This window comes from Harmonia axyridis, chromosome 2 (genome assembly GCF_914767665.1).
Source record: "Harmonia axyridis chromosome 2, icHarAxyr1.1, whole genome shotgun sequence".
In the NCBI taxonomy this organism is placed as follows: domain Eukaryota; kingdom Metazoa; phylum Arthropoda; class Insecta; order Coleoptera; family Coccinellidae; genus Harmonia; species Harmonia axyridis.
In genome coordinates this window covers 970,148-996,353 of record NC_059502.1, presented here as the reverse complement: position 1 = coordinate 996,353, position 26,206 = coordinate 970,148, and the positions used below count along the sequence as shown (strand labels likewise).

Genomic DNA, 26,206 nt, shown 5'->3' with positions numbered 1-26,206 from the left:
CTTTGTCTTGCCCCGGAAGGAAATTATGGAAACTACCTCTCTTCAAATAGCTGTTCTACTCATTCTTATCAACATATCACCATCTTTCGGCATGCAAGAAGCCTACTCGAAATATTGTGAATATATTGATGTAGGGATCGAATGGAGAGGAAGCATCCTTCAACACTTGGAGCAGTTTGATTCTTCGTTCTACACCCAGCTCAATATTTCCAAAGGAGATTGGCAAAGTTCATTGGAGCCTTGACTATCACTGTGTGAGGATTCAAAATTAGCTTGCTTAAAGATGTGAAGAATCTACAAATCACTCTTATACTTGTGGTATTGCTGACGGTGGTATTGTTTGACAGATTAAATTTGCAGATTCTACAAACAACACATGGAAACAGCTGAACATGTGCTCTGTTCAAATACCTAGAATTGGTCAATCTAGATTGCAGACTCAAGAGCTGTTTCATTGCACCTTATGATCCAGTGTGCCCCTATCTGAGCTGTTCTTGCCATTAGTTATCGTAGTCTGCAGCTCTCGCTCCAGTTCCAGAGTTCTAATGAACTCGAGTATCTGGGATGGCTTCAAGGAGGTTACTGTCTCACTTCTGAAAGTCTCTTGTTCAAAGCATTTTTTGCGTTGGCTAAGGATGGCATTCCGTTTCCAGTTGATCCAGAATTTCTTTCTCCTCCTCACAGAATCTGCACTCATCGTTTTTTACTAGGTTCATCCTCATGAAGTGCTTTCTGAGGTGGCAATGCCCTGTGAGGAATTCAGTGAGGAGGTGTAGCATATTCGTTCTAAGATCCATATATTTCTTGGATTTCGTAGTATCAAAGTTTCCAAGAAACTTTTTCGAATGATCTTCCTTTCAGTTTTTCCTTCTCCTGAAAGACTTTCTTCTAGATACAATTACTTATAACACATGAGAATTTTCGGCCAACGAAAGGTGTTTTTGCGGATTCGGATAATGAATGAGCCAATCCTGGAAGATTGTGCCAGAGTGTTTCTCTTTCGATGTTTTCCTTCTCCTGAAACTCTTGTAGGTATATTTATCCATACAAGAAGAGGTTCTGGATCAATGAAAGGAGTTTGTGCTCCCTTTTCTGGCTTCTTCATTTTCTTTAATTCCCTAATGACCGATCTAAGAAGTCTAATGAGCACATTTCTAGCTCGGAATTATCTCGAAGTGGTAGTAAAGTTACCAATACGATAGATGATATCTTTAGAATTGTTCACCAGGAAACAGAACAAAAGATCATGAAACTGGCAGTTCAGAAAGACTGATTTCTAGTCAATGTAACCTTATTCTGTCAAGTTTCACAATTAGTTCCAAACTTACGAAACTCAACGTGTCTAAATCCTTCTATTAGGGATACATTCTCGTTGGCCAACCCGACGAAGTCTCCCATTTCGAAATATAACTCCGAGATAGTTCATCATAACTCCGACACCGAAATGACCAAAATGTGACTGGTGCTTTCAGCACTTAAGCCCCAACACCACATAACCGTAACTCAGCTCAAAGCTCCTCTAAAACCGACGACTATCCAACAAATCAGTCGACAGGTATTTGGCCTGCTTGTATACGACTGCGAGTGCCTATTCGAATACCTCACAAAACGACATTTCATTCAGGACTCCAGCCGTCAGAAATTACCGCGAAACGTAAGATATATCATGCGTGTAATTACGGTAGCTTAGCGGCCCAGGCAGAAGGCTGAGAGTTACGAGAGTGGTTCTGTTCGCCGGCCACTCGAGACCGTTCAAGATGTGTTTTCGCCCATTTTTCAAAACGGTCTTGCCGTAAATCTGGAATGATGCATGGGGCTATCTACTTCCCGGTTCTAATTTCATTACTCGAGTCGTTTCAACGCTTAATTTGTGGGCTGTTTTGAATTATAAATATCATTGTGGTTATTGTACGTACAGGGTGATTTCCCGATGGACAGACACCTGGAATTTGTTGTGAAAGCTTCGCGGGGGGTTTAAATTTCATTAATGACTTTTTAAGGAAGTAAAGGGTGTTTTTTTAGAGCTATAGAACTTTAAATTTCAATAAAACAACGATGGATTATTCCATTGACATGAATTTTATTTATCCGCAAGATAATCTTGTGGCATTACATTTTGAATATGATTTCTGGCATATGACCGCCACGGCTGGCTCGGATGTAGTCCAATCTGGACGTCCAATTTTCGATGACTTTTTCCAACATTTGTGGCCGTATATCGGCAATAACACGGCGAATGTTGTCTTCCAAATGGTCAAGGGTTTCTGGCTTATCCGCATAGACCAATGACTTTACATAGCTCCACAGAGAGTAGTCTAGCGGTGTTAAATGACAAGATCTTGGAGGCCAATTCACAGGTCCAAAACGTGAAACTAGACGGTCACCAAACGTGTCTTTCAATAAATCGATTGTGGCACGAGCTGTGTGTCATGTTGTGCCGTCTTGTTGGAACCCTAGCTCCTGGACATCATGGTTGTTCAATTCAGGAATAAAAAGTTAGTAATCATGGCTCTATACCGATCACCATTGACTGTAACGTTCTGGACATCATCGTTTTTGAAGAAGTACGGACCAATGATTCCACCCATAAGGCCCATAAAGCGCAACAAACAGTCAGTTTTTCTGGATGTAACGGTGTTTCGACATACACTTGAGGATGAGTTTCACTTCAAATGCGGCAGTTTTGTTTGTTGATGTAGCCATCCAACCATAAGTGCGCTTCATCGCTAATGAACGTTGTGCGCGAGATATATTCCGCACAGAACTATTATTTTCGGAATGAAATTGCACTATTTGCAAGCGTTGTTCAGGCGTGAGTCTATTCATGATAAATTGCCAAACCAAACTGAGAATAAATCATTTGACAGCTGTTAAATCGGTGGCCATCTCGGACAGTTATTTCAACTTAAAGTTATATACCTCGAAAAAAAAAATACCCTATATTACCATAAGGGTTTCTTCAGCGCTGTCAAGTTCGTATGTTTATCTTCAATTATCTGAGTCAGAACATCTCTTTCCGATACGGTAATCTGGAAAACCGAGAAAAAAGATGAGTTTGTACAGATTGTGCTTCACAACGATTATAAAGCTCATCACAATCCAGCTGCATTGTAGACAATTCGTTCCGGTATCATCTTAACGAAGATGTCATCGGGCAAACATGACGCACCTTGCAAGATTCCATTCCACCAACGACCTCATTATACGTGATGGGTTCAGTGTGGCGCGTTCCATTTGCATAATGAGTTTCATCAATTCGAATCGTGTCTTCTAGGGAGGCAATTAAAGTGGTTGCATCTGGATCTCTGCAGAGGAGTTTTGTGCAAGATTATTCTGCGAGAAGTTGGAAAGCATAGAAAAATGCCAAGTTTGTTTCCATTCCTGCGAAAATCAAAATAACACTTTCGTTCATAAAATGAAACAAGTAGCTATTGGCTTGGAGTCAGGAGCTTTTGTGGGTATTAAGTATTAGCAGAGGAAATGTGAAAATAATACAAGAGCACAGATAAAAACCTCAGCAAAAATTTTTATCTCCTCGTATAGATAGAGTGATTGGTTTGTGCACAGAATAAACTGACATTGTAGAATTCTTCTTCCTCTAAACAAAATCTTTTCCATCCTTCTTTTGACTCAAAGTTAACGACGCATATATTTTAATTAATTCTGAAACGAAAAAAAAGAACCAGAAAGGTGTAATAAATGTAGATTAGAATTTTCATTATATTTGTTTGAAGTAAGCTACCTATTCTGAAAAAGAATCTGAAACTGAATGGATAGCTTGGAAACCACCATGAAATTTATAAATTGAACAACTGTTCATCAAATGGTCAATGATTTCTTTTACACTCACTCACATAGAATGCCATTTGAAGAGCATACTATCGCAACGATCATGACCATTGCTAAGTCGATTTAAAGTACACCAAATTTTCCTGGGAATATTGAAACCTGGAACTTTCTTTGAAGGATCAACGGTTAGACTTTTGTTGAGGACATTACAAGAATTCTAATCCGAACTCCAAATTTCCTTGTCACTTTCATTAGACTGAAGGAAAGTATTAATCCATAAAGGTTTACGTGACTTCAATCTGGCAGTTCTAGTATCTGGGAGATGAGATCTAATTGGTAGTAAAATCATGTTTTAATCAATGATTAAGTATTTTTTTCTTCAACTTTTTTTAGTAGCAAGTTACTTGTTGGAGAGTGTCAATAGGTGAAAATGTGTAAGAATCTGATACTTTCTAGATCTCAGACAGCTGTTCACCTTTAATAGACCAGAATCATAGTGACCAACAAAGCTGTCTTGACATTCTGACAACAAACATTGTATGATATCGACAACGACAAGTAAATACTACAATATTTTATGAAGCAATCGGCAATATTTCAGCAGAACTGTGTGAATCGATAAGCTTATGCGTTGGATCCCGGTGGCCAAGGCCTACTGCCAACAATTCATGATTCACGAAATGGCAACAGACGCACGTAAAAATCTGAGTTATGTCGCGCGTTAATCATACACGTTGTCCATTCACGTATTCGACAACGAGAAAGCTATAAATTATCGGTCGGATATTGTGTCGTTATTGTGGTTCTTCCTTTTAATTTATCGCCTTTCTCCGATGTACAAAGGCGACTCGACGATAAATCAGTCTTACTCCCAGCTGCTGCTCTCTAGACGTCGAGAGATCTCTCGGAGTCATCGACTCGACGAGATAACTTCTACGGGAGAAAAGCTCCTCGACGATGCGGTTTTCCGGGAAAGCCGGCTCATAACTCTGACGGGATCGTGGAAATTTACGGGGTTTTCTTCTCGTAAGAGCAACGCGCTAGAACGGGAGTGATGAAAATTCCTTTTGTGTTCTGCGGAGGGAAGATTTCGAGTCGTATGTTTCGTTTTTGGTGGCAATGAAATGTTCTCGGTGAAATCGAAGACGATAATTTTAACATAATACATATACTAACTGACAAAGAAACTGCAACACCCAGAAGGAGCTGTTTAAATTTTGATTTTCTTTTTTGTAAGCATAGATAGTATAGCAAGGAGTAAATGATTGAATTTGAAGATAATCGTGAAGGTTTTTTCAAGTAAACAATTTTTGTTACTTAAATATTGTAGTCTTTTTCTGCAAATTTTTTAAATTTTACAAAAAACTAGATATTCGAGGAGATCCAAAGCTAAGTGAATTTGAAAGAGTTCAAATTATTGGACTACGGGTGGCGGGGTTGTCATTTCGACAAATCGCTAACCGTACGAACAGAAATCCAACTACTGTTATGAGATGTTGTCAAGCGTGGTTTGATAATGCCCAAAATCAAAGATGAGTAGGCACCGGACATCTAAAGGGCTCAAATGAAGTTCAAGATCGACGTCTAAGACTTATGGCCATTAGAGACCGATTTGCGACAACTCGATTTTTGGCTGATGAGTGGTTAGGAAAACAAGGCCATCCTGTAACGGTCCTAATGGTTTACCGCCGGATAAAGTCTTTTGGACGGTTGAGTATAGACGGCAACGATTACAGTGGTGCAGAGAACGTCAACATTGGAATATGGAATAGCATCAGGTCGTCTTTTCTGATGAACCTCGATTCTCCTTGGGTGCACATGATGACCGAATAAGGGTTATTCGAAGTCAGGGAAAAAGACATGAACCTCAGTTTGAAGTTGAAGGTCATGCACATCGGACAGAAGGCGTTATTGTATGAGGTGCTTTTGCACTTGCACGTAGGTTAACTTTAGTCTTCATTCGAGGTAACATGACAGCACTGCGTTACCTTCAAGAAATCGTGAAGTTATATGTTCTCCCTTACCTTAACCGGCTCGAGAATCCAATATTTCAGAAAGATAATGCCCAACCTCATGTTGCTAGAGTTAGTTTAAACTTTTTCGAAGCGACACATGTGAATCTTTTGCCATGGCCACCCATGTCCTCCGGTCTTTCGCCCATAGAGCATATTTGGGAAATCATGGGTAGAAGGCTTGAAAATTTACCCCAGCCCCCAAAAAAAAAAATTAAACAGCTTCTTCTAGGTGTTGCAGTTTTTTTGTCAGTTAGTATATTTTGTTTTTTTTTTCTATAGTCTTGATATGTAAGACGAAAAGAATATAGAGCTGACAGAAATCCAGGGTTAAGTGATACTAATATCTCTGGAAGAGTGAAACCGATCTATCTCTTTCCACTTCTCACAATAACAACACGTTTTACTGCGGTTAACTCTCAAGCTAGACTTCTGCAAGTCTGATATAATTATTAGAACACTAAATTATCAAATTTACAGTAAAAAAAATTAAATCTCCTAGCAATCAACTTTTTCTGTAAGAGTCCGTGCGGGAGCCAGCCATGAAGCACCCTGTATAAGCCCGAAACAGGACGGCGCGTCGCCTTCTCGATTCCAACAGCGCTACAAAACGCTCATGCGATTATTTATATCGGTACGTCCGAGAAGCGACACCTCATGACATAAATTCCGCAATTACATAGGTCCCTGCCAAACCGCTCAACTAGAGCGATCGTTAAAATCTTTACGACGATGCAAAACGCCGCCAGCCGAAGCTGCCATTTGTCAGCGACACGTTTTCCGCGATCTAGGTAAATCTCAATCATGCCCGCGATCCTATTCGTAGGCGGATTTGACTGAGATGCAAATCGCGCCGTCTGGCGCCTCCTTTAGATCAGGTGTGATCGGTGCCTCACGCCAAACTGAAAAATTTGAATTATGTCGCGCGTTTATCATCCAGGTTTTGCATTCGCTTATTGGACTGTTTGGAAACTGTAAATAATCGGTGTTGTATTGTGTTGCGATTGCGGCATTTAGTTTAATTTATAGATTTTCAAATTCACAGAGACATAGTGGCGTAGACCAGGTGTTGTTGATGTCGAGAAATTGAGTTGATATTAGGAAATCGGGGAAAACACTAAAGTTCAGTCGGACCTTATGTGCGCCTGTTTATTTGGCCGTTGAATTTAAAGGTCATGAAATTTGTGAGAAATTCAGCAGAGTTGGAATATTATATTAGCATTATAAAGGGGTTCTAAATCTCGCTCAACTTTTTAAAGCGTTTCAATGAGACGATGGAGACAGTCGGTAGATACAAAACATTTGAGGAAACCCTTTCGAAAAATCAAAAAATTCGAGTAATGTAGCCGAGCAGGCCACCGAAGATACACAGAAATACAGAAATGTATTATGGAGCAGGGAGTTTATTCTCTCGCCAGTCTTTTTGAATAAATTCTAGTATGCTTGTCGATTTAGTCACTTTCATTGCTCGAAATAGTACAGGTGTTAATTCAAAACACTTTCGTGTGCTCATAATTTTATGCCACGATCATGTCATCATAGTTGATAAAGTTCCTTGCTAGTATATTACAGATCGCCAATACAGAATGATCAAATTGTAACACAGAAGAATAATATAGTAACATTAATAATGTCACAACAAAATCTATTCACGTCTCGAATCATCTGAAAAAATCGACATAAGAGCTCAATATTTTTCAATATTATTTTCAACTCTAGGGTTTGAAAAGCATTAGCTCATGGTTGTGAAATAAGTTCTGGGCAAACGTTTCATATAATTAGACAACATATATGTATATTGGCACGACATACATTTTTGATTCCGGAAAAAGTACCTACCCGAGCGGGAATCGAACCCGCAGCCACCGAATCACTAGTCCAGTGCTCTCACCAATGAGCTACCGAGAAAGCTGAAAATTCAAACCGCATACGAGAAACCGCTTCTCCCAGAATCAAATTAATTGTTAGTAGGAAATATTCTTTCAACTATTTTCAAACGAAAAATCATCATGTCATTTTTATAGAATAGTTCAAGTTATATTGGAAGAACTGTACAATAATTTATAAAAACCCTGTATTCTGGTTAGGTCGTACGTTCTAGTTGAGCATGACAAACCGGCTCGAGGTCGAAGGCTTCAAAAATTGTGTTACCGGTTCTGTCTCTCATTTCCAGCGATCAATCTTTCTCTCGCTTCCTCCTCCTCCTCGCCATTGCTGCTCCTTGACATGTTTACATCTCGACATTCGGATGAAACAAACCGACAAACAACCGAAGACGATCAAAGATGCCTCCGTCGTTCCGACGGTGGGCGTCCCAGAAATAGCGTCGATGACGCGACGCTCGGAGCACGTGAGCGCGTCCGTAAAAGCGACGTCTCGCGACGGGCTGATTTACGGCGACGTCGTCGTCGGGGTTCCGCACGTCCGGAGGATCGCAATAATAAAAGCCTCGATTATTTTTCATCTCGCGGTCCTATTGTGTTCGCGAGATGTCGCTGATGTCGCGTTCGCGCGAGATGAATTTACGACGCGTCCGTGCCAAATTGACTCGGAAGGAGACGCGGATGGGTTTTGGGCGGATAATAAGAGATGCTGGATGATGGATCGCGAGGATGTATCTCCAGAAGAGGCGTGGATATGCACTCGGGAGAGGCTGACGAATTGGGGGTGACGCAGGGGTCTGATTGGGGGACGGTCGTGTTTGGAACGGTGGAAATGTGGGCGGCTGTCATCTCGTATGTTTTATATGGAGATTTATCTTGACGTGGTGCGAGATTGTGCTGGGTACGATTATCTTTTGAGATTGACATGAAGAGCGTGATAAGCAAGGAGCGATGAATATGGCCCCTTTGTTGCTCCGAACAGAGAATACGAGGATGTATCGAATAATTCTAAATTAACTTTGAAAGGAAACAGAAATATGTACATGTCATTTGTAATAAAATTGTGACTTTCTGGGGCTAGGCTGAATGTTTGGATATATCTGTCGAGTCACAACAAAAATGATTGTTTCGAATAGAACATGCTATTTCATTTGTAAACGACGTTTAGATCGTTGCATTCAGAGAATATTAAAAAGAATCAAGCTTAGATTAACTGCGGTTTCTATTTTTGCGTCTGTCAAGGTGAAAAATGTCACAATTGATCAATATCAGAATCACTCGAAGCCTAACACTCAGAATGTGCGAACACGCATTCCAAGAACAACGGTGCAATGAAAAAAACATTAGAAAATGTTCTAAATATGTGCTCTAGCTACTTTGTCAAAGCAACCAAATAAAAAATTAAGAATTCAACAATATGCTCTCAACATTTATATAACATTATGATCTAACTTCTCAAAAAACTGCATTCCTGATATTTGCAGAAAAAAGTATATAAATTCTACTGAAGATTTTTGGCTATATACTATAACCGGCAATAGATAAATATTATCAGTGTGTAGTTAAAGCTGAGATGAAGGTTAGTTAGATAGATAGAAATTAGTAGGTTTAGGATAGGAATAGATAGGATTGATTATTCTTCTGTAGAATAACTAATTAGTATAGGGTTAATGTGTTTAATGTGAATTAAACATTGAGGAATATTCAGAGGAAATCACATTTAAATTCAAATTCCATGGAAAATTATTAGGGAGCAGTTATAGACCTCATGAACTCAATACCATATCTAGGCCGAATATTGTGCGAAATTTGCAGATTCCAGCAACTCCGAAAGGCGGTCAGTGACGAAAATTGTGTGTCGTCACAACTTATATAAAAACCATACTCATTGTAATTATCATCAACACTCTTCTGTTCAAAGTTTCACGTTAATAAATCATTTTAACTCCACCGCGAGTTTTACTTGGTTTGTAGTGGATTTACAACCCTCTACTCACCACAACTACTCACTGCTACTTCAACGGAGTTACGAACCGTTGAAGAAAGTAGACACATATCTTTAGAGGATATCCTCTAAAGATACAAAGAAGTTCCCTTTCTTTTTATAACCTCCCTTTTTCCCTTGGTTCACAATAATTAGCAAACAGAAAATGATCCACTTTATAACTGACAATTAAAAAAAAAAGTGATCAGGCAATCAAATTATCTGGCTCTCCTTTTCTCTAAGTCCTCCTCTGGATAACAAGGTGAAGATCCTACCCCTTAGAGATAGCTGGTCACCTTTTATCTACGAGATTTGTTTGATTAATGAATCTTTTCAATCAACCACCATAGCACCTTTCGATCGACAGGAGAGAAGAGAAAATCCTCACGAGCATAATAAAGGACGATAAGTAATTGAGTTCATTCTACACTGAAGAATCCTCTCGAATTCTGTAATGTTTGAAGAGCTCACTTCCGGCCTGGAAGCTCCATCCATTATCGGGTTTCCAAGGGCAGATGAGGGTTACCAGTTAAAAACTCTTAGTGTTCCCGAAGGTCTTTATATCTGGCAGGATAATCCTTGTTTACGACTTGATACCGCATTGACGTCATCGATGACATACATGGGGGAGGAGTTATGAGTGTTGTTTGTATTATGTTGGTGATATTGTGACAGCTTTCCTTGAACTGATTTTGTTATAGAATTGAATTATTGAGACATAAAGGGTTTTCCAATGGGAGTTATCATTTTTAATAGCTTGCAATTGAAAAACTGTACTATCACTATAATAAACGATTGACGATAGGCGATACAAGGTTCAACAATTTTTGAAATTCTCTACAGAAATGATTGAATCGGTTGAAATGATGATGATTCAGATGTGCAAGACGCCACCAGAGTTGATAAATGCTACTAAAAATGTCTCGAATCCAAGGAAAAATATTATTACCATTTCAAAGTTTCATAGATTATTTCCATGGGAAAAAACTAACTTCTGTTCTGAAAATTCAATGAATGCATACTTCTCTCATTCTCTCAAGAATTTTTTCGTACCAACATTCCAGAAAAAGTAAAATTGATTCTTTCAAGCAAGAATCTCGTGAAGAAGTATCACTTCCATGATCGACAAAGTTATCGTTCTAACGTTCACTGAAATCTCCGGAGAAATAACATAATAAACTTTTTGTAGCCCGGAAAGCGATCTTCTCCAGTGGGTTCTTCGCTTTTGAGAGGCTTAATTGTGTTCATTCAATCGCAACGTTCAATTAAGTTCAAACTTTGCGGGAGAGTAAAACTTTCAATTCGATATTTCGAGAAAATAATGAGGAACCGAACTGTAATCTTTGAGTGGAGTTGTTGAGTTTGTCCTAATGAAATTCCAATTGATCCGAACGGTTGGTAGTGTTCCAACTACCATAAGGTGATTAAAACTTATTGAATTTTCTTTAATGAGGAGGAAGAGACAAAATGCATTAAATAATGGTGCTTATAAGATTATAAATTTTTTTTTTCAACTGAAGTTTCGAAGATTATATTCATAAATAAGGATATAGATCAATTTCCGTTCGAAAGTTATCGTCTATATAGACTGAATCGAATTTGAGCATAAGTGAAACTATCCTTATCGTTTTAGACTATAACCGGCCCAAAATTTGAAGAATTTTGACTACTTAATAGCGCTCAAAAATGGAAAACTCTGAAACTCAGAATCATGACATTTTGAAAAAATACTGATACCGTATGAGTTATTTTTCACAGTGAATAATATTCCAAACTGGAAAATTCCAGGCTTCTTGCCATAGTTTAGTGAGTTTCTTCTCTTTTGAATGTTTGTATATTTCGATGATGGCTGCCATATTCGTTAGCGGATAGTAGCTCATGATATATGATATGATTTATGTCCTCGAGATGTTGTGTCATTCTTTTCTGAGAAATCCAGCTTTTAACTACAATCTACGACCAAGAAACCTGTGATGATTCTTACCGCAGTAGTAAGCGTAACTTCAGGTGAAAAACTGAGTAGACCACGGCTAAAAAGACCTAAATTTTCCAATTATGTCGAACAATCCAACCGTGAAAGCCTTCAGCATTATAATATTCCCAACGTTTTCAACGTACGAGTGTGTTTAAAGTCGTTGCCTCTTAATTAAAATGAACGATCAGAAACGGAGCAATTCCAGCTTCATCTCTCTCGGAGAAATAGCAAGACCCGTAGGTAAAACATCAAACTTCAGTCATTAGTATCGTAGACACCCCATTTCGGAACTTTTTAACGGTCTACGGTAAACCGAATCCAGCCGTTAGGCTCGCTATCAGATTCCCACTAATTCGAAACAATTCCAACTCCCGGAATTTTACTCGAGCACTACTTCCTCGCCCGTTATTACGCGAGTGGAAGTTTCATCTCTCACACACTCCACTTTTCCGGGAATTTTCTCCGTTGTTTAATTGAACAGCGTCTAGAAACGTCGGAATTATTTCGAAAACGAGTTTTTAATAGGTCGTTTGGCAGTATGAAAAATATCAACCCATTTCTTGACGTCCTCATAAAAAATATGTTCTTAAATATGGACCTTAAAAATGAAATTCCTGATGTTATGGAATTATCATTAATGCCATACCTTCCTCTATAACAGACCAATTGAAAAGTCCCCGGTCTACCATAGTAAAACACATTTTTTTGTCAAAATTCGATTTTATTATTCAATATAGTTGCTTTCGAGGGCGATACAGCGATTATAGCGATCTTCCAACTTTTCGATATAATTTTTCTATTACAATTCGCCTTTCGATTCAAAAGAGGCCTCAGTTTCGGCGATTTCTTCTTCATTGGCGCTAAATTTTCTTTTCAGAGAGCATTCTTTTGAGGTCTGAGAACTGAAAAAAGTTGCTGGGGGCCAGATCTGGCGAATACGGTCCACTCAGCTGACTGTCGATTGGACTCCGGAGTGAAATGATGGAGCCATGTTTCATCCATTGTCCCATATCGACGCAAAACTTCAGGTTTATTGCACTTAAACAGCTTCGAACACTGCTCGAAATCATTAACACATTGTTGGTGTTGATCGATTGTGAGGGGACTTTTCAATTGGCCTAATATGCGCTCAACAACTCCTCTCAAATTATTCAGGGATGTTTGTTGATTACCCAAAATGAGAACATTTTCAACAGCGGCGAGAAACATCAAAATTATCTTAAAAACGCTTTCTTAATTGACGCTCCTTCCGGAGTCTGAAGTTTCGTCAGATGAAGTTCTCTCATTGCAGTCACGAGAGGGCCATCAGGACCTTCAGAAGGCCTGGAGGATTAGCCGTCGGTAATAATGGATTTTAAATGACAAAATCGATCGACGTCGTCATCAGAAGTTACGACCTAGAACGATACCGGATTGTTACCGTCATGTTTTTTCTTCCGTTTCCGCTCGATGCGCTATTTTCGTAGCGGTAACGGAAAGAATGGGACGGAGAACGGAGTTTTTGTTCGATTACGGAATTACTTAGTTTTATTACCCTTCATCAGAGCCGGCGATCGTGATTAGAAGACGTTAATTGGCTGTGTTGCGCCAACAAATTGGGTTAGACGTAATCCATTTCGGATTGGAGGTTTTTATTGCTTTCCATTTGCAGAGATGGACCTGGACTCGAACTTACGGACCTTAAATAAACCTAGTTATTTTCTCTGCCGGTTCTTTAACTTGACTCGCAAAAGGTTGTAAGATTGGAGTGGACATGTCTAAAAGCTGTCAGCAAATCTTCCTTTCGATTGTGAAGCAATGAAAAAACAATGATCATCGTCACTTTCTGAAAGCTTGTCTTTGAAGTCACTACAATATTTCAATCTTTTCAATAGAACCTTGGATTTTTCTGTAATTATTCTTTCCTCAGTCTTCCTCTTCCTCAGTCTTTCTCTTCCTCAGTATTTCTCTTCCTCAGTCTTCCTCTTCCTCAGTCTTCCTCTTCCTCAGTCTTCCTCTTCCTCAGTCTTCCTCTTCCTCGTTCTTTTACTAGATGACCTACAAGTTTAGATTTGGAGCTTGGTCATAATATATATCTAGTCTTCGTTTCTTCCATCCACAGCTCTGCATCCTTCAACTTAGCTTATTCATTGTTAAATTGGGTAGGGAGCAGCCTTCCAGAACAGTTTAATCTTTCGGTTTATATCCTGCTTCACAATTTTCAAAAAGCTTCAGCTAGAGTTAGAACTGACTCCCTAAAGAGTCAGGTCCTCAAGTTAGCCAGTTCTGCACATTTTCTCTTTTCACATCCCACTATGAAGTCTTCAAGTTTCCTCTGCTGACATTTTTTTTTGGGGAAGAGTAATTTTCTCGTTTCCACTTTAATTCAATGCTTTATGAAAAATGCTACAATCATCCAATTCAAGTCAAATACTTACCGTTTCTTTCGATAACTTTTTGCCAACAAGAATTTATTTTCATTATGCTCCTCTCGATCCCTAATAGTAAAAATCTCGTGCAACCAATGTTTAGCCTCAATACAGGCCAAATAAAGCTTTACAACGCTGTATCGTATGATCTGATAGGACCAGTAATGAATGATGTATACTTATAGTTGAAAAAAAGGGCAGAAAGCATTCTCGAAAGAAACCAACTGATCCAGAATCTTTTTTTCCAGATCGTTTCCCCTCCGAAACACACAGATTCGAGGAGATGGGTCCGGGCTTCCCGGAGCAGTTCGGCAATGAAAACTTCAGAAAAAGTCAACCAGTGGCAAATCCGGAATTCCGCGAACAGAGGAACACCCAATTCCAGCAGCCTGGCGCCGTTCTGATGGTCTACGGTTTGGATCCTTTGCGCACCAACGCCGACAAACTCTTCAACTTGATGTGTTTGTACGGTAACGTGGTTAGGGTGAGTTTTTTTTTTTTATCACGCTGGAATATCTTTGCTTTCATCATTGTTCTTTATTTATTTATTTTTTTTCTTTTCCTTCATATTTTGGTTGTTTCTATATGTCTGTTAAACACTGCTATGTACTTCTCTTGCGCCCAACTGCTCGTATGACTGTAATGCTCTTTATGTATATTGAATCTCACAGGACCATGTCCTTGATTCAAATCAAATTATAATAATAATAATAATAAATAGGATTCTTATAATTACACAAGCCAGCAATGCTTCAACTTGTATATCCAGAGGATAAGGCGAAGATTGGTTACCTCTCTTTACAGTTTAACCAAATATACTCTCAGCTAATAACTAAAAAAATGTTATTGACTCATGGAAGAAGTCATTTGAAAAACTCATTTGGCTACCCTGTACTTACTAAGCTTTCCAAATATAACTTTTGACTCTTATCTTAATCCTCGTCATCAGTGTAGAGAATTAGGGTTAATCGCTGTGACGTGTATATGTCGTAACGTGAATAATTTAGTCTGTGTTAATCCTCTTGATGATTCAATTCGTGTATGTTTTGTTTCAATTAATTTATACTCGATAAGCTGATGATGCTTAACTTCGTTTGGAATATTCATCGGACTCGTGAATATATTCTGGTTTCCATTATAACGTAATGTTCAATCCATTAGCATCGGCGTATGAGTTTCTGAACCCTCGTTGACACACTTCCACACTCGACTTCAATTTATTATCTATTCCATAAGTGGATTAGGAATGCTTTCGGTTTATTGCATGATGCAATAAATCTTCGAAATCGTTGGAAGAAAGCTCGAAGAGTTCGAATAATGAAGAACGTGAATTGAAGAAATGCATTGGAATGAAAAGTAATTTCAGTATTCAGTTCAGAAACCACTTCTGGGCTCTGGCCACTCACTAGGTCGATGCCTAGTATACTCACTCTAATTGATTTTAAATAACTTCCTTTGTGATGATTGTCATAATCGAATAATTGAATTTCTGTTCATTTCTCATTCTACCATATATAGTCAACAAAAATCAACTCATTGATTGGTGGTCGATCAGTTTTTTGAAACCCATAGCATAGTATTCAGAGTGCAGAGATCTAAGACCTTAGTCTCTCAGGATCATCACAACCTTTCAGAGGACCTTATATGATTACCAATTAAGGTGAAGGATATTCCCTACTCCATCGTTTCTTTCTCTATGTTCATTATTTGCAAACATTTAACATCCATCTATGATGTGTTCATTTGTTTCATTCGTTGGACACCATAATCAGCATGGATCTTCGGTGGTAGTTCATGGTTCGATCCTTCATGATATATTTTCACTAGTTTCTCGTTAAGATCACTTGATCTTGAATGACTAGAGTAGAAGAAAACCTTCCGTTTTTGGATACATTCTAACTGGTTCACCTCGATGAAAGATCTTCTAGGATTTCCTGATGGTTGGTATGAAGCATGCTCCTTTATGGAGCTGTAAAGCTTGATTCGTCTGCTTCACACAATGTTTGGTAGACCTCTGGCGTACTTGCTTGGCCTCTGAAGTATGTTCGTAGGCTTTCTATCTGCCCTTAAGCCAGTTCCAAGATTCTTGGCTATGTTGTCCTCAAGATGATGATTTTTGGATGGTGCTTGTTTGCTCTTGTCATCAAAGTTCTCATTTTGCGTTGTAGATGTCATGTTTTCTTTTCGAGATGTATTATCCCTGGACTTAGTTGTCTCTCTCACTCTCCGCTAAGGGAAATGTTTACTCAATCCTGGATATTTAAAATATCAGAAGGATAGAACTCGATCGTATACGGCCCTCTAGCCCTACTATTATTATTATCCTATCCGAAGGCTCGAATCCAATCGTTTCAGTATCCTCACACGTCCCATCAAGTCAACCGGCAGGAGTTACGCAGATGGAACAACCGCCATTTCTCCTGCCATCACATAAAAACACCTCATCCCTGCCATAAAAACCGGTAAACTTTAATCCTCGTTCTTCCGCCCCGTTGAGATATTGTGATCACACCTCGTCCGATCCTTCTGGGACTAACAGACACCCTGAACATCGTGGATGGAAGAGTTCGCGCCAGGCAATTCCACGTCTGGGAAAACAATCGCCGCCTCCCATATGCAAGCCGGATAACGGCCTTAGATTCAGCCCCCTCCCTCCCCTCTCTCCCCCTCCGTTCCTGGCGCGCAGATCGTGGGAATTTACGAGGTTTATCTGAGAGAGCGGCGGCATCTAGCGGGCGTTCGGGGAACGCCCGTTCATAATGCATAACGTGGCCGTTCGGCTTTCGGGTTTACGACGTGTATCTGAAAAGGGAGGTTGATTAAGTTTCATTATGCAGGAGGAGAGGGAGGCAGGAGCCGTTTACGAGATGCTCTTGGAGATTGGAGGTTGTTTGTCTGTTTTCGTCTGTTGTTGCGGAGATCATCTTCTGGTAGTTGGGTGTTGTGTCTAATTTGAGATTATGCAGGATGACGGCGACCTTCATTATTGCTTTTGGCGCGCGTATAGAAGGATGAAGGAGCGGTATGCCGCAAGGTGGTGTACTTGTCCCTTTTATTTAATATATGCATTGGCTAGGAAGGATGCCTTCTTGAACTAAGATGACTTTGATGTTTGTTTCATAGACTACGGAACATTTCTCAAGAAGATCGTATATGGTATTGGCAAAACTATAAACATTAAAAAATATACACTGCGCAAAAAAATTTACGCAAATTCAAAAATCTCAATTTTAATGAAAGTTAACTCTACATTGACTTTATAACTTATTTTTTATGTTCTCTTAGGAAGGTTGTGAACGAAACAAGACACATTAAATGGAAGAAAAATTCAGGATTTCACCGAATCTTATGTGAAAGAAGAGAAATAAACAATTTTCAAAAAACTGTAATGCTGATAAGTGATTCAATACTTGGTATTTTCACCCCTTGCGTTAATTACAGCTCGGCAACGACGGTTCATACTCAAAATGAGTGATCTTAAAATGTTCTGATCTAATCCTTCCCAGATTTCTCTGAGTTGGCTTCCTAAGTCATTAAGAGTAGCTGGATGATTTTCTGAACTTCTCAGCCTTCTATTGAGGTTCTCCCAAACCTGCTCAATCGGATTGAGATCTGGATTTCTTGCTGGCCATTCCATTCGAAAGACTTCAACCTCTTCAAGGTACTCCTGAACGATGCGCGCACGATGGGGTCTGGCATTATCGTCCATAAAAATGAAATTTTCACCAATGTATCCAATCCAAACGCGCCCTTCGATGGGCTGGGGTAAGAGCTGGGCCTCTTGCCGCGACACGAGGCCTTAAATCATATTTTCTGAGACGATTTCTTATTGTCTGAGTGCTAATTTACACCCCATGAGTTTTCCGGTTCGAAAACAGTCCGGGAAAGTTGGTTGCATAGCCACCATAGCTGAATTAGCTTCCAAAAAGGAGGTATTCTTGAATAATTACAGAAAATTATCACTACGTTCCCAATTGGTTGAACAGAAAAGAAAATTGTGTACAACTTTATCACTGAATAATGGACCCGATCCTAGAAAATTCATGTATCACAAAAATGTGAGCTGCATTTCTTTTATAAGAGTCAATAGAGTCTCCAATCCTGGATTCAAATTATCCAATTTTCGCTTTAAAGTACCTCGCTTTCAACATTCGAAAGTTTCCACTACTCAAGTCTGAATGTGGAGAGCACCGTAAATCCCCAAATGAAAACCGAATTTCCGTTTCATTCACCAACTCCGCAATTCCATATGGCCTTTCTCCACTCGCGCCCAAGTGAATTCTACCTCGATTACGCCAGAATTTCCCAGCCAAATGTGGAAAATGCATTGTTGGCGTCGAAATTGTCGATTTCCCGGAAAATTTTCCCTGTTCCGAGAATCCCAAGCGTTTCGACGCGTTGCGGAAGGTGAAGTGAACCTCGCTCTTCCTGCTCTGCAACTTTGGATTGTTTTCCCAGCAGGAAAATCCGATGGAGCGTCTACGGTTTTCATTTTTCCGACCTCCCGGGTCGCCGTTGAATTATTAAAGTCTTAAATTCTTTCTCGTTTCTTTCCTACTTGAGATATAGCTTTTTGCTTCGCAGAGGAGTTTAGGAAGGTCTGCAGGAATTCTTGGATAAACGCGCTACGCATTTTCCGCATAGCTTCTTTACGTGGGACAAAATTAGGTTCCTCAGGTTGTCCAATTTTCCAAATACTGACCCTTTTTTTTGAAGGAAGTTCTCACATGGGAATTTTATACCATCATATGGAATGACTCAATAACATTGATTACAAAAATGTATGTCTATGTTCGAGGGAGCTGTGATCAATATTTTTGGAGATATAACGATTATTGTGTAGAGATTCAATTTTTACTGTTTTTCTGCGAATTTTGTGTTCAAATTTTCATAAACTGAGCGGTTTCATAATGTAATCCTCAAATTCTTGATATCCAATTATTGGTGTCATATCAATTTTATCTTCCTCTCTTCACAGATCAAATTCCTCAAGTCCAAAGAGGGCACGGCCATGGTGCAGATGGGCGATAACGTGGCCGTCGAAAGGTGCGTCCAGAACCTGAACAACATCACAGTGGGCTGCACGGGCGCCATACCGCCATCCGCGACCAACAACATCAACAACGAGAAGGCCGCAGAGGAGCACAAGATCCAGCTTGCGTTCAGCAAACAACCCTACTTAAGCGAGGTGACGAACCCCTATCCCTTGCCGGACAAGTCGCCTTCCTACAAGGAGTACGCCACCAACAAGAACAACAGGTTTATGAACGCCACGATGGCTAGCAAGAACAGGATCCAACCTCCCAGTAAAGTGAGCAAAGCTTTGATCAATCGTTCATTCAGCAACGCCACAATATCTTCAGGAAGAGTCTGTTTACCAATTGAAGACTCTCTCCAAAGAGCCACCTGGCGATTTTAATTTTATTGCTTTGTCGACCACTGACACATTCATTCTTGGTGAATCAAGGAAGCTCAAAAACTTTCAAACTATAGCCCTCTATGTGCAACCTTGAAATTCATGACTATCACCCATACACCTTACTTTAACATAGTTCATATTTTAAACTATTTTCATTTTCTAAATTTCCCATTCTAAACGGGCAAAAACTCAATTTGTTGCCTGGAAACTTCCTAAAGATTAGAACTACCAAACCCAAAAGTAACCTCCAGTTATAGAAATCCTGGCAAATCAACAGGCTTTTCAGTTTCAACCTCTAAAGATGCAGGGTTGAAAAATCTGGAATTTTCTAATTCCATTTGACCAATTCCCAGAAAACCTGCAGTATTAAAACGTTTCCGATGTTTCCTCTGGATAACGACTCAGAACAGCACCTAACCAGCATATCCTTTCAGATATTACACTTTTTCAACACCCCACCCCAGGTCACAGAGGCTGAATTGATCCAGGTGTTCAAGGACTACGACGTCGTACCACCTAAGGCAGTGAAACTATTTCCCATGAAGTCGGAGAGGTCGAGTTCTGGTCTCCTGGAATTCGAGACGACGACAGAAGCAGTTGCAGCGGTCATGGCATGCAACCACGCCGCCATTGATAGTCCTGGTGAGTTTTAGTCTAGAATCCATAACAGCATAAGCCCGCTAGGATGATCTATTAGTCTCTGGCGGGACTAGTAGAAACTCAACTCCTCAAACTTCATTCGTCAATGTGGTCATGTAGGTACTCTAACGCTCCTCTAACTCTACAACACCTTCTCCCTAGAAAGACTTGTCTTTGCTTTCGAAATAGACTTCAACTTCAGCAATCACTTATTCATTGGAACCAAATTTCTTTCTCTGGATTTGGAAAATAAACTAGGTGGACAAGCAGTTGGTGGAGCAATTAATTCAATTTTTCATCGATTTGTGACCAGGACCATGGCGATCAGCGAGTTCAGCATCGTCAGTGGTTCTTCCATCACATTTGAAGTCACCATACCACATTTTAACCGTTGATGTCGATGGATAAGAATGAACAGAGTCTGGATAACACTTAGGCCATTGCTTGCAATACACGAAACTCGTTTTTAGTTTATTGAGTGACGTGTTATCTACTAACAAGGTAGATCTGCTGGCTAGATAGATCAGTAGCCTAAGTAGATCTCCCGGAAGTAGATAATCTCACATCTATTATTATTATTATTATTTGAACTGGGGTCGTTTTGCTTCGGTAAGCCTTCCGGGAACTGCGACCATGCAGATCTTTTGTTCACTACCCTACGCATTCATAGAAACCCAGGGAGGTCGTCAACGACGTTAATAAAATTGACAACCTCCTTGGGGCCTTGGCCATTACCTCTCTGGTATCCAGGACCGGCTCGCCTGAGTGAATGGTTCTTAGGCCAGCCAGCTCTGGACACTTGCATATCAAGTGTTCAGCCGTTTCTACTTCCGATCCACAGAGCCTGCAAATCTCGTCTGCTGACTTACCCATACGGTACAAATGATGTTTGTACCGACAGTGCCCCGTCAGCAGTCCCACCATCACCCGAAGCTCTGCTCGCGGCAGCTTCAGGAGCTTTCTGGTGTAAGTAGGTGAAATCTTCACGAATTTCTTTGCCTGAGCAAGTCTAGGAGTGTTAGTCCAGTGGATTTTTCTACTGTTCAACTCCCATAGCTGGACCGCAGCTTTGTATTGGTCTTTTCCTATCCCACAGAAAGGCTCAGGTACAGCAGGTCTTAATCTTGATGCAATTTTTGCAAGTTCATCCGCTCTTTCATTTCCTTCGAACCCACAGTGCCCTGGTACCCATAGTAGAGTCACCTTATTTCCTCTGGCCAGTTGCTTTATGGTGTTACGGCACTCCCAAGTTAGCAGAGACCCCTGACAGCACGATTCCAGGGATCTCAGCGTGGTTTGGCTGTCCGTGGTGATGTAAATATGCGCCCCTTTGAAATCTCACATCTAACATACTCATCATAATCATTTATTGCATCCCATGAGACAAATTTACATTTATCTAGGACAGGTAAGAAATTAAGTAAACAGGAAAAAATATCACACTAAATAGTAGTACTTCAAGCAATGCATGTTTCAACGATAGATCTAAAGTGCGATATTTTGCAGGTACCAAATTCCCCTTCATAATGAAACTGTGTTTCTCATCTTCGAGAAGTATGTCAATCAAAAACGGCAACGACAATGTTGATGGCACCGGAGATCTTCGTCTGAAGCAAGACTAAGGGCTACTGTACCCCATCAACACCTACCAATACATATCTTTTCCATATTTAATATATCCTTTATAATATTAAGGAGAGACCTTCGTTATTTTTAGGTTCCGAACGTCAGTTCCTCTGTTCTTGTTGAAAGAGTTAAAATACAAAATTGCCATTTTATTGATAGTGTATAATTTGATTTGATCATCAAAATGAAACGAACATATTTTGTAGACATATCTGAATTTATCGATGTAAATTCATTGTAATTGTTAATGTTATAAGATAACTTTGAATTTTTATCTCTGCAACGACATAGGGTGTAATAATTTATTGTTCAAGACAAGATTTTATGTGATGTGATTGTGTGTATATTGGTCTTACAGACTCTAAGCGCACCGTCAACAGAGGTATTAATAGGTATTATTATGGTTGATCTTTATTATATTCTTTGGAAATTGTTATTTATATTTATTTTTATCGTATTTTTATATTTTATTTATCTTTTTATTGCATGGGCTGGGATTTCTCCGTGCAAGCCATCAAGGTATGTGTTTAGTGCTGTGTTCCAGTATTGTTTTTCTTTTTCCAGCAATTGTAATTGTACTGATATTTCAATATTTAATTTTTCGAATTGATATTTCGATGTAACTCACATATCTGGAGCGACCGCTTCATATCTGTACTTGTGATTTCAAGAAGTTAATATCAAAAAAAGGGATACTCCACCTGTTTAGGGTTGGAGCAACAAACTATATAAGGGAAAAAATTGTATATTATTGAATCGAAAACAAAAACTGTTACGTCCCAGTAAAATAATGGAAATATCAGAATGGATTCGTCTTCCTGAACTGTATTATAGAAAGTTCGATGGAAACTCAGATCGATGTCAACTGGAACCTTGTTGTTCCTGCTTTTTAGCATTTTTCAAATGGATGTGTTTTATTGTGAAATTGCAGGACTCCGTATTTCTCGTGAAAGATAGTTATCTTATTGCCCACTTGATTTTTATTTATTTAATTTTTTCTATTTTATGATTTGTTGATCTTTTAACTGTTATTCTTTGTTGTTTCACTATATATCTTCTAGTTATTCAATTTTCAATTTTAAGAACGGCAGCTGAGTGCAAAGACAGGGTTTTGCGTTCGTTTTAAAAGACAATTCTTCGGAATTTATTGTTAGTAGATAAGAATTTTTGTTTATATGTATCTATTTTATTCAGATTTGGATTTTTTTCTGTTAGTATTCGATTGACTTCAATATCGTTTGAATCGTATTGTTTCAATTGATTTACCCCTAAATGGTGTAAGATTTAATTTAAATTTAGTAATTAACAGAAATGAGGCGTCCTTCAATTCTTATTTCGAAACGTAAAAAAGACATTATGATAGTCAAAATGAAAAAAATAGTATTATTCATCGTAATGTAGGAAGTAGCATTATTTTGTATATTCAAAAATATTTTCCTATGAGGAGATGATCTCAAATCAAGGACTGGAACTGCATGAAAGATGTTTTCTCCCCAAAAAAAAGCACCAACTGATTTCCACAATTGACCAAAGGCTTACTTAAGAATTTCCCAGGTTTGAGGTTATCTCCCCCTCTTTTTAGAATAATAGCCCGTGTTGTAGGAATCAGGATGAAAGTAGTCCATCTTAGAATGAAAAAAAAATGAAAAATCCTTTCGATTCAGCCAGACTCTAAAATTTAAAATATTAAAAGCAGAAATGTTTTTGATGAAACAAAGAAGTATTTTTCAGTGTTACTTTGTTTCGTGGATCATTCGATCAAAAGCAAAGCTGCTGGTGCTAACCTAAGTATTAATATCTGTCATAAGTGTCAATTTTCTGACATTTGGAGTGTGTCATTGGCTCTCTCAATTTTTTTTTGTAATATTCCATGAGTTTGGTTTATTTTTGATATCTATAAATCTATTTACTTCTTATGGAGAATTCAGCAAATATTTATCAACACTTCAAATGTTTGAAAAACTTGACCAGACAACAATAAATGAAGAGAAATCTTTTTTATACTTTTCCAAAGTTTCATATCAATATCATTTCATTTCCCAAATTTGTTGTTGATTGTATATAATATCCAGCAACTTACTGCTTTTAATCAGTGGCATCAAGAAAGTTAAAAACCACAATATATATTGTATTTCCCATGGAAAACCATTTCTATCGAAAACCACTGAAATTCTAAAACGTTTCATCAAGATAATCACTGTACCAAAGTGTAAACTTTCAAGTCTGGCTCGAAATCGAGAAGAAATACACGTCTTTGTTTTTATTTGCAGTGTATAACAAATACCTATTGAATGTAAATGTCGTAACAAAATATATTAGTTGAGTCAATTATCTGTGCCTCTAGCAGTGGTAGCCTTTTCCATAACACATTCTCCAATCTCTAAAAGCAAACTTTCCTCTTGTCTCTCTTGCGCTGTGATAGATTAAAGAAGATGTCTTGCTTCGGTGTTATCTGTGCTTTTTTATTTCTTTTATCGTGTAACGGATCGGTAATGAGATATGTTTGGATAGAACAAAATTTATCGTTGCAATACATGGTTCGTTGTATATTTTTTCTGAATAATTTTATACAGCATGAGTTTTTTCAATTGTACAGATATCTCAACGAGGTAAAATTTGTTTGTATGTTCTTAGTAAACTCGCGACCAATTGTGTTAATGTTCGAAATTCTTTCACCCATTAAGAGTTAAAGCTATTGTGGATGTTTTAGACTATATTAGATTATGGTGAAGTTCTATTTTTTGTATGCTCTGGGATTACAATTCTTTAAGGATGCTAAATGGCGAACGCACCATCTATTTTAATATCTGTACAAAAGAATAATTCTCTACTGCTGTATACTTCGTGGTTTATATTTTTAATTTAAGATTCTATCTATATTTAAACTTCTCAATACATCTTCAGTACAATTAACCCAAAGAAAAATACTAGTCCAATGAGAATAATAATTTTTAAATCCCTGATATGAGAGGAACTTCGACGTTTCAACAAATATTCCTTTTCAATTAGAAATTTTAACAGTTTTCCTTCAGTATGTATCTGACTCGTTTTTAATTTTTCCAAAACGGGACCAATCTTTTCTTCGAAGTATAACCTGAAATTTTGAGAATCTTGAGTTCCTCTTGTATCGAAGGGAATTCTGTTGTATATAGCTTCATTTTCCATATTATCTAGTCATATATCAGAGGAAAGTTACCGGTTGTATATTGAGACGAAAACACGTGAAATTCCTTGTCGCCGAGAGAGAGAGACAAATCACACCATTTCACAAAGCTTACACGTTCAAAAATACATAAACATGCATCCATGGACAAGACCACCCAAAACAAAAAACACTTGGAAAACAATTAATATAGATGTACTTATTTTTCTGATGGCATGTGTATATAAATATACCAATTGAAGAATTTTATTCATATTATAAATTATGCGTAGGTGTATGCCAAATTTTCTTCTGGCCCTCCAGTCTTGTGGATCGCACGTGCGATGCACCTATTTGTATCTTGAAAATTATTGTTAGAGACGTGCGGTTCACAAAAATGGAGCGTCTGGATGTCAGTATTACTGAGGTCAATTCATTTTTTCAATAATGTGTAAGAAGTTATATTTCGTCGCTAAAAAAAAGTAAATTGTAAATGAGGAATATGTGTTTTTGAACTGTAAGAATCCTTTCATTCCCATATGGTTATCCTTCGTGAGAAGGATAATAACGATAATCGAATCGATATAGTCATTTAAAAAAGTTACAAAGCTCAAGTGAATTAAAGAACTTTAAGAAGTAAAGGGTGTTTTTTTCAAGAGCTATAGAACTTTAAATTGCAATAAAACAACAATGGATTATTCGATTGACATGAATTTTATTTATCCGCAAGATAATCTTGTGGCATTACATTTTAAATATGATTTCTGTCATATGATCGCCACGGCTGGCTCGGATGTAGTCCAATCTGGACGTCCAATTTTCGATGACTTTTTCCAACATTTATGGCCGTATATCGGCAATAACACGGCGAATGTTGTCTTCCAAATGGTCAAGGGTTTGTGGCTTATCCGCATAGACCAATGACTTGACATAGCACCACAGAAAGTAGTCTAGCGATGTTAAATCACAAGATCTTGGAAGCCAATTCACAGGTCAAAAACTTGAAATTAGGCGGTCACCAAACGTATCTTTCAATAAATCGATTGTGGCACGAGCTGTCTAACATGTTGCGCCACCTTGTTGGAACCACAGCTCCTGGACATCATGGTTGTTCAATTCAGGAACGAAAAAGTTAGTAATCATGGCTCTATACCGATCACCATTGACTGTAACGTTCTGGCCATCATCGTTTTTGAAGAAGTACGGACCAATGATTCCACCAGCCCATAAAGCGCACCAAACAGTCAGTTTTTCTGGATGTAGCGGTATTTCGACATACACTTGAGGATTAGCTTCACTCCAAATGCGGCAGTTTTGTTTGTTTACGTA

At 38.6% G+C, this 26,206-nt stretch overlaps 1 protein-coding gene across 1 annotated transcript in view; it reads left to right on the top strand.

Annotated features, from left to right (window-relative positions):
* Positions 1-25,378, top strand: part of LOC123674119 (heterogeneous nuclear ribonucleoprotein L) — a 152,896-nt gene extending 127,518 nt beyond the window's left edge. Inside the window, exons 7-10 of the mRNA XM_045608990.1 lie at positions 14,300-14,535; positions 19,030-19,362; positions 19,905-20,112; positions 21,616-25,378. Of these exons, the coding sequence (XP_045464946.1) occupies positions 14,300-14,535; positions 19,030-19,362; positions 19,905-20,112; positions 21,616-21,731 (893 nt within the window). The 3' untranslated portion in view covers positions 21,732-25,378. The remainder of the gene's footprint in view (positions 1-14,299; positions 14,536-19,029; positions 19,363-19,904; positions 20,113-21,615) is intronic.
* The last annotated feature ends 828 nt before the right edge of the window (positions 25,379-26,206 follow it).